This window comes from Canis lupus, chromosome 5, assembly GCF_011100685.1.
Source record: "Canis lupus familiaris isolate Mischka breed German Shepherd chromosome 5, alternate assembly UU_Cfam_GSD_1.0, whole genome shotgun sequence".
Lineage (NCBI taxonomy): Eukaryota > Metazoa > Chordata > Mammalia > Carnivora > Canidae > Canis > Canis lupus.
This window is the reverse complement of record NC_049226.1, coordinates 83245739-83254192: the sequence shown is the minus strand read 5'-3', so window position 1 is coordinate 83254192 and position 8454 is coordinate 83245739. Positions and strand designations below refer to the sequence as shown.

The 8454-nt window shown below is 65.6% G+C and overlaps 1 protein-coding gene across 1 annotated transcript; it reads left to right on the top strand.

Moving 5' to 3' along the window:
• The first annotated feature begins 1524 nt into the window (after positions 1–1524).
• Positions 1525–7916, top strand: CMTM3 (CKLF like MARVEL transmembrane domain containing 3). The gene is made up of 5 exons (XM_038538772.1): positions 1525–1618; positions 3961–4116; positions 5049–5144; positions 5534–5654; positions 7064–7916. Exons 2-5 carry the CDS (start codon positions 4072–4074, stop codon positions 7090–7092), a joined length of 291 nt encoding a protein of 96 aa, XP_038394700.1. The 5' UTR covers positions 1525–1618; positions 3961–4071; the 3' UTR covers positions 7093–7916.
• The last annotated feature ends 538 nt before the right edge of the window (positions 7917–8454 follow it).

Below are 8454 nucleotides of genomic sequence, written 5' to 3'. Positions count from 1 at the left end.
AGAGGGTTTGGGCAGCCCAGGTGGCTTAGCGGTTTGGCGCCGCCTTCGGCCCAGGGTGTAATCCTGGGGCCCCAGAATCGAGTCCCGCGTCGGGCTCCCTGCATGGAGCCTGCTTCTCCCTCTGCCTGGGTCTCTACCTCTCTCTCTGTGTCTCTCATGAAAAAGAAAGAGGGACGCCCTGGTGGCTCAGCGGTTTAGTGTTGCCTTCAGCCCAGGGCGTGATCCTGGAGACCCGGAATCGAGTCCCACGTCGGGCTCCCGGTGCATGGAGCCTGCTTCTCCCTCTGCCTGTGTCTCTGCCTCTCTCTCTCTCACTGTGTGCCTATCATAAATAAATAATATAAATAAATAAATAAATAAATAAATAAATAAATAAATAAATAAATAAATAAATAAATAGTTCATCAGAGAACCAGGTGGAGAAGAGCATTCCAGAAAGCGGGGCCCCGTAGGCACAAAGGCCCTATAGTGGGAAGGGAGCATGGTTTGTTCACGAAACTGTAAGAAGGTCTGTGAGTGGGAGACACAGGGACAGAGGACACCAAGGGGGTTATGTTTTTAGTGTCTCTACCAAGACTCCGGGCAAGATGGAAACTCCCAAGGTTTGAGGCCTAAGGGAGATGGAGATGATCCTGATGGAGACCTTAAGCCTCCTTGGGCTGCACGAGGAAGCAGAGCAGCCTCTTAAAGACGCCGTCACAGCAGCGCGGGTGGGGGGGGACTCGGGGACCCAGCGGAGGCCCTGGCGGTGGTGACACGTGAGCAGAAACAAAGAAAGCTCGAGGAGGCGAAGATGTGCCGGCCTTGGGGCCGGACCGATGGGGCGGGCGAGGGCGGGCGGGCACCCCACGGTCTCGGATCCCGGCGGGAAGGGTGGATGGCGGCGCCCCGCCCGGGGCCCAGGCGCCACCCGGCGGCGTCCGGGTGGGGGGAGCCCGGGGAGCCTGGGGCGGCCGGAGGCGGGAGGCGTGGCCCGGGGAGAAGGGGGCGGCGCCGCGGTGCGAGGCGCAGGAGGCCCCGACGGGGTTCGCCCTCGGACGCCGAGGCTCCCGGGCCCCGGACGCGCGCGGGGACGCGGGCAGGAGGCGACGCCGCGGCGAGGGCACACCCCGCTCCAGGCCCAGGCGGGCGGACGCGGCCCCGACGGGGCGTTCAGGGGCGGCCGAAAGGCGGCCTCGGGGCGCCGGGCGGGGCTGGGGGCCGGGCGGGGGGCGCGAGGAGGCCCAGGCGGCGCGGGGCGGGGCGGGGCGGGAGGAGGAGGAGGAAGGCGGGCGGAAGAGGGCGCGGGGCGCGGGGCGCGGGGCAGGAGGAGGGGCCGCGGCGGGAGGGGCGGGGGAGGGGCGGGGAGAGGAGGGGAGGGGGTGCGCCCCGCGCCCCGCGCCCCCGCCTCGCTTCTCTCCCTCCGCGCCGCGGCGCTTCCGCTTCCCTCCCGGGCGCGGGCGGGCTCCCTGCGGCCGCCGCCATGTGGACCCCGGACCAGGAGCCCGCCCCGGCCCCCGCCGCCCCGCCGCGCGCCCGCCGCCCCCCCGCCGGCGCCCCGGGGCCCGGGCTCCGCGCCCTCCTGCCCGCGCGCGCCTTCCTGTGCTCGCGCAAAGGCCGCCTCCTGCTGGCCGAGTCGGTGAGTGCGGGCGGGCGCCGTCGGGGCCGAGCAGGGCCGGCTCGCGGGCGGCGGGGGCGCGACCCCGGCCCTCCCCGCTCCCCGGCCCGCCGCCCCCGCCTGCGCCCGGGAGGAACCGGGAGGAACCGGGGGACTGGGAAGGGCCCCGGGACGGGTGAGGCCGCACGCACGGCGGGGGGCGCGAGCAGAGCCCTCCCGGGGGCCGGGGGCCGGGGGCCGGGGGCGGCCCGGCGGTGACTTCATCCCCCTCCGCGGCCCTCCCCGCTGCGATCCCGCCGCCCCGCCCCGCCCCGCCCCGCCTCGCCGGCCTCCGGCCTCCTGCCTCCTGCCCGCAACCCCCACCCCCGCCCGACAGGCCTTTGTCTGGGGGACTCCGCGCGGCGGGGCCGGTGCTGGGCCTCGGGCAGGGAGGGGGCGGGGCGGGGCGGCGCAGGGGGGCGAGGTGCGGAGGAGCCCTCGGGAGATTCCTAGTCCGTCGTTATTCCCACTTTGCGGACAAGAAGGCTGAGGCCAGGAGCCTGGGGGACCTGACAGGTGGGCCACTCGAGGGCTGGGTGACAGCAAGGGTGAGAGCGGGATCTCATCAGTGAGATCCGAGGCTTCTGGCCCAGACCTGCCCTTGGCGCTGGCAGGACGGGACCTGGCTGCCACTCCTGCCCCTAGGGTCAGCCTGGAGGTCACGGCCCGGGGCCTGCCCAACCCCCAGGTGAGGCCCCCCGATTCGGGCCACACTCCAGGGGTCACCTCTGGTTGGCCCCGGCCCTGCCCAGAGGTTGATGGGAAGCGCTTTTGCAGAGAAGCCTTAAGCCCCAGCGGCCCTCAGCCCACAGGAGTCAGGAATCCAGATCTAGGCGCTCACAGGAGTAGGGGGCGGAGAGCGGCTCAGGGCTGATCCCAGGGGAGCCACGCTGGTCACCCCTGGCTGCTCCAGGCCTGAGAGGGGGAGGCTGACAGGGACAGGAAAGGGGAGGAAGCAGCCACAAGGAGTCAGGGAATGGGGGAGCAGGCGTGGGAGGGGGCTCCTCAGAATCTGGCTTTGGGGGTGGCGGACAGGAAGGGGAAGGGCAGCAGAGGGGCCCCTGTGGAGGAGGCACAGCAGGAGCCGGCTCGGCGCTGGGTCAGGGTCCCACGGCCTGGCTCTCCCTGGAGGCCCCTCTCTGTGCCTCAATTTCCCATCTGTTGAGTTGAACTCAGCTACCCCCATGGGCTCGTTCAAGACAGATTCGGGTGCCCTGGGGACTCTCTGGGATCTCTGCGGCTCATTTGTCTAAGCAGCCACAGTGTTTCCTGTGGGGCACCCGGGAGTCCCTGCGGGGCCCCCTGAGCCCCACTCAAGCTACTCAGCCACAGTGACAAATCAGGACGCAAGACGGCCCACACTCGGGCAGGGCCACTTGTCAGCCAGCCCTGAGGCCACATGCCTGTCCCCCGGGGCGCTGGGCAGCCACTTCACTGTCTGCACCTCGGTTTCTCGTTTGCCAAGTGGGCCGTGAGCAGCACCTGTGCACAGGTGGCTGCGAGGCCGCCCCAAGCCTCAGCGGGCCCTGGCCAGGGGACAGCCCCCCATCTTGGTCTGTCCTGCCCTGCAGCGGGCACCCCCAGGGCCACAGCATCGTGGGGCATCGGTGCCCACCCATCGAGTGCGGAAGCCGGCCCTTGGGCGGGGCGGGGGGGTGCTGCAGGGCTGCAGGGCTGGCTGGGCCGGTAGGCCCAGGGCCTGAAGCCTCAGTGAACACTCCCCTCCCGGGAGGCCTTGTTCCTCCTGGGGAAATTGGCAAACCTGTAAAAAACTCAGAGTTACACTGTAAGGCCCCAACACCCACCGCCTGGATCGCGCAGTTGTGAACATGTTGTCGGATTTGCTTTATCTTACGCATCTGTCTGGGCACCAGGGCGGTTTAGTGTTTGATGCAGGATAAATTGCCCGCATGGGCACCTTGCAACTCCGAACACTTCAGCACGCATGTCACTAAAGTTCAAAATTCATAAGCTGTGTTTCAGCTAAAATTTACATTCTTGGGCGTTGGGTGTAATTTGTTGAAACTGGTTCCTGCTCAGCGCGCCGCCTTTGAGACGTTTGATTTGCCCTGTTGGGCCCCATCTGGGTTGGATGGATTCTGCCGAGAGCCTGCGGGGGGGTGGGGGCTGGGATGCAGCCTCCTGGGGGGCTGGGCGCAAGTGGGGAGCTGGGACTTGGAGGGGGGTGGCCCGGGACGGATTCCAATCCTGGCAGCTGCAGGACCGTGGGCGGGTCACCTCCCCTGCTGGCACAGCCTCTGTCCCTGGATGCAGAGCCCTGGGCGCGGGCGTGCGAGGGGTGTGACTTTCCTTCTCACCTGCAGGGCCTCTCGTTCATCACCTTTGTCTGCTATGTGGCATCCTCGGCATCCGCCTTCCTGGCAGCGCCTCTGCTGGAGTTCCTCCTGGCCCTCTACTTCCTATTCGCTGATGCCATGCAGCTGAATGACAAGTGGCAGGGCTTGTGCTGGCCCATGATGGTGAGGCTGCGTCCCCGGCCGGAGGGGTGGCTGCGCTGGGGCCGTCGCCCTTCAGCGTGGGGGTACTGTGCAGCTGCAGGCGGCGGCTCTCAGCGGCCCTGTGCCCCCCCGGCCCCCCCCCCGCAGGCTGCCTCACCTCGCAGCCCCCGTTCCCCGCGCCGGGAACCCCAGCCGGCGTCCTGGCCCTGGCCACCAGGTGGCGCCGGTGCTCCCAGCCGCGGGCATTCTAGCCCTTTCCACCAGAGCAGGACAGGCTAACCGAGGGCTCGCAGGGCTTAGCCAGACTTCAGCCATCTGGCAACTTGCTTGGTCACCTGGGAGCCCTCAAAACCCCACCTCAAACTGCCTGAGGAGGGACAAAAACGCTGCAATTGAACCCTGGTCTCGTGACTTCGTACCAGTACGCGTCCTGATGAGCTGCACTCTGTGTCCCCGTGTCTGGGGACAGGTGAGCAGACACCAGGACACGTAAATGGACCTGCCGCAAGTCTGTGGCACAGCGAGGCCCTTCGGAGAGCCAGCCGGGGGCAGGTGACCGGGTTTTCAATGTCTTTCTCATCAAAAAGGGAGCCCTGCATGTGGGCGAAGCCACAGAGCAAGCTGCAGCCTGGCCCACGTCCTGTTGTCCACCAGACAGGGCACGGCCACTTGGACCGGGCACAGGGCAGCCTCCGGGGGCACCCGGACAGGGGCAGGAACGGGTGGAGAAGGGTCAGGGAGTGCGATGGGACCAGGACAGGCCGGGAGCCCGGGGGATGCCAGAGCTGCGGGTCCGGGGAGTGCCCAGCCTGCCAGGCTCATCGTCCCCTGGGAACGGCGGTTCCAGCCCCGTTCCTGCCACCTGCTGCCCTTCCGAGGCCCTGGCCCTTTCTGGGCTCCGCTGTGCCCCAGTCCAGGGAGCCCAGGGCAGTGACCACACCCCGCCTCCCCAGGACTTCCTGCGCTGTGTCACTGCGGCTCTCATCTACTTCGCCATCTCCATCACGGCTGTCGCCAAGTACTCAGACGCGGCTTCCAAAGCAGCTGGGGTGAGTAGCCCCCTGAGCCCTGGAAGGGGTTGCCCGGCGATGCCCCCTCAAGGTCACCCCACCCCTGGTGGAGCCCCAGATGCCCTTTGGACACTCAGTGTCTGGGGCAGAGTCTGTCCCTGCATAGGCCCTTGGGCTTGCACGCAGGTCTCCACAACTGCAGAGTCCCTGAGCGGAGTGTCAGCGGGCCCCGGGTTTGGGGGGCTGCTTGCCCACCAAGGCCACAGTGCAGTTTCCTACTTGCCGGTCCTGGGAGGCGGCTGTGCTCGTCCGTCCCGCCTGTTCAGCGGGTCAAGTGGGGCGGCGGCTTCCCTGCCTGTCCCGGGCCCTCGGCCCAGAGACTCCCAGCTCCCCGTGATGGGTGCCATGCGCCCTGTCCCGTCCCACAGGTGTTCGGCTTCTTTGCCACCATCGTGTTTGCCGTTGATTTCTACCTGATCTTTAACGACGTGGCCAAATTCCTCAAAGAAGGGGACTCCACAGAAGAGAACACGGCCGACAAGGCAGAAGGTGGGTGGCCACCCCGCTTTTCCCCGGGGACCCAGCTTGCCGACCCAGGGCTATTGCTGGGGACCCTTCCCTCCGCCCCCAGGGATACTTGGCCAGTGTGAAGCTGGAGGAGTGCGTCCTCCCCCAGGAGGGCAGGAAGCGTTCTCCCAGCCTGCTTCTCCCGTCCCTTCACGGGGCACGGATCATGCAGCCAGCTGGCTTCCCAGGGCCTCTGCCTCTCCAGGAAAAGCAAGCTGAGGGCAGGCCTAGCACCTCCTCCTCGGTGGGACCTTCCCGGATGAGCCCCCAAGGCAGCCAGTCACTGAGCTGCAAAGTGGCCACCTGCCCTGATCACATCCCCTGAACCCCCACGACACCTGCCCAGCGTCCCGGGCCCATGGCTCAGGGGCCAGAGAACCAAGCTCCCACCCTTCTCCACGGCGCCAGCAAGCTCAGATTTATGAGCCAGCAGAAACCATCCTTCTGCTAAAAATATGAGGCTCCTCTCTCCCCGTCCTGGACTTGGACCAACCCTAGGTTTAACGTCCCTAGACATTTTCCCCAGGCCTTTGTGAGCTGCTACCAGTTGCCTGCCATGCGTTCTTCAAGATAACCAGTCAGCAAGTAGGGAGTGGCAGTGCAGACATGTGTTTGAATATTGTGGGCTTTAATATTTGGAGATAGAAATTTTTTTTTTTTGGTGGTAAAATGATTCCTAGCTCATGTGTTAGAATGAATACAGCAAAACCACAAAATCCCACCAGTCTAGCCCTCGGCACAGGGCTAGGGGGTCAGGGTGTTTGGAGGCTCTCGGAGCTCACCTGTGACCCCAACAGTATGAGGATTGACTGGGGCTCCAAGAGTCAGGGGTTGGCCAGGGAAGGGGGGGTCCCTCCCTGAAAATAGCAGTTGGCACTGCAGCTGGAGCGAGGGTTAGCGACTTGAATGCTGTTCCTCCTGCAGAAGGCTCTACAGAGTACTCTGGGGGGCTGGGCTTCTAGGAGCCCTTGAATCACACCTTAGGTAGGCCCTGAACATCATAAAATGTGTCTGATCACCATATAAAATTAGGATTCGGGCCAAGGGGATTGAAACTCTAAGGTGGCTGAAGAGAGGATTCCTGATTTTCTAGCATATTTTACTTTCTTGTCCCAGAATAATGGCTGTGCCCACTGTGCCCTGCTGAATTGTGGCAGGGTTTGGGGTGCGGATTTGCCACGCTGACACCCCCAGGGGAGAACAGCCCAGGGAGACCTGGGAGAGGCTAGAGCAAGGGCATGTGGGCACCCTCCGCGTGGCCGTACCCTGGAGGTGACGGCGGCTGCCCAAGCGGGGTCCCGGCCCGGGGCTCCAGCCGGAAACCCAGCCGGTCTCCCCGGGCACCCGGGCCTAGAAACTCCCGCCAAGCATCCCCTTTGTCTTCCTTCCAGAAGAGAATTCCGACTCTGACTCCGACTGAGGGGCGTCGGAGGGAGGCGGGGCCTTCAGCAGTGGGAGCTGCTGGCCGCCTGGTGACAGGCACACGACGCGCCACCAAACGCGGCACCCGGGGCGTCGTGCACGTCGGGCCATGTGTCCTCGTGTCTGCCACGGACCTGAAGCCTTGTAAGCGCTCTGCCAAAAATAAGCACAAGGGGACAGAGCGGATGGAGCCTGCACCTCCGTCGCAGGGAGCACCGGGGGGGGGGGGGGGGGGGCGCACTAGAAGCCACCCCAGGCCAACCTGCTGGGCCCCAAGGATTCTCGTTTGCATTTGGTGTCCCACTCGTGCCAGGCACTTTGTCGAGAACCATCCTTCCGAGGGTTCCTTCAGGGAGCACCAGTTCCCGCTTTACTTTGCAACAGGGAGAAAACCGACCTTTGCTCCCACGGCACCCCTAACAGGCGCCTGTCACGCTCCGGAGCCACATCTCGGGGACGGGGCAGCTGTAGGTTGGCTCACCGGGGCGCAGACCCGCGTGCCTAACCGTGAACTCGCTGACAGCCTTCTGGGTGGCCCGGCAGGCCCGGCCGCACCCTCTTTCCCCGGGGCCCCCCGGCAGGCAAGGGGCCCGATGTGCCTTCTGTGTGCCCCCAAGGACGTGTGCTGTGTGTGTATGTTCAACGGGATTTTGTAACTTTATGTAATTTTGTTTTTTTTTTACACAAAAGTAGTTTTTTACATGACACTTTCTGTGACCCAAAAGGCCTCACCTGGCCCCGTGTCTTGGGCATCTGTGACCTTTGTTCGTCTCTTGCATGTAAAAGCCACAGTGGATTAAACCAGACTATGTGCTTGCAGTGTACGTGTCTGAGAACCCTCAGCCCCAGGCAGCGCGCTCCAGGCCTGCTGCGCAGAGCGGCCCTGTCCGCCGGGCGTCCCCACCGCTCCGGTTCAGCGGCCGCGCGCTTGTGCCACCCAGGCACCCCGAGCGTCTGCCGCACGGGAGCACCCGCTCCTCACACAACCCCGTGTCACGGCCCAGGAAACTAACAGAAGGTTCGGGGACTTGCCCGGTCCCCGGAGCCCCTCTGAGGGGCCCGGGAGCCTCTCACTGGGGTGTCAGGATCACAGTCCACGGCCCCCCTGAGGCAGCCGGAACCCGGGGCGCTCGTGGTCGGGCGCTGGTCGCACGGGGGCCTCGGGCTTGAAGCCCGGGAGGACGCCGGGGCTCCGTGCAAACGGCCCAGGCGCTCTGCCCCAACTCTCGTGCACATTCGAAAACCTGCGGGACAGCGGAGCGTGCAGAGGCGCGGGGTACACGGCGGGGTTCTGCTCCACGCAGCCTGACAGCCCGACCCCGGCCGCCCTCACGGACGCGGGCTGCGTTCAGCCTTCCAG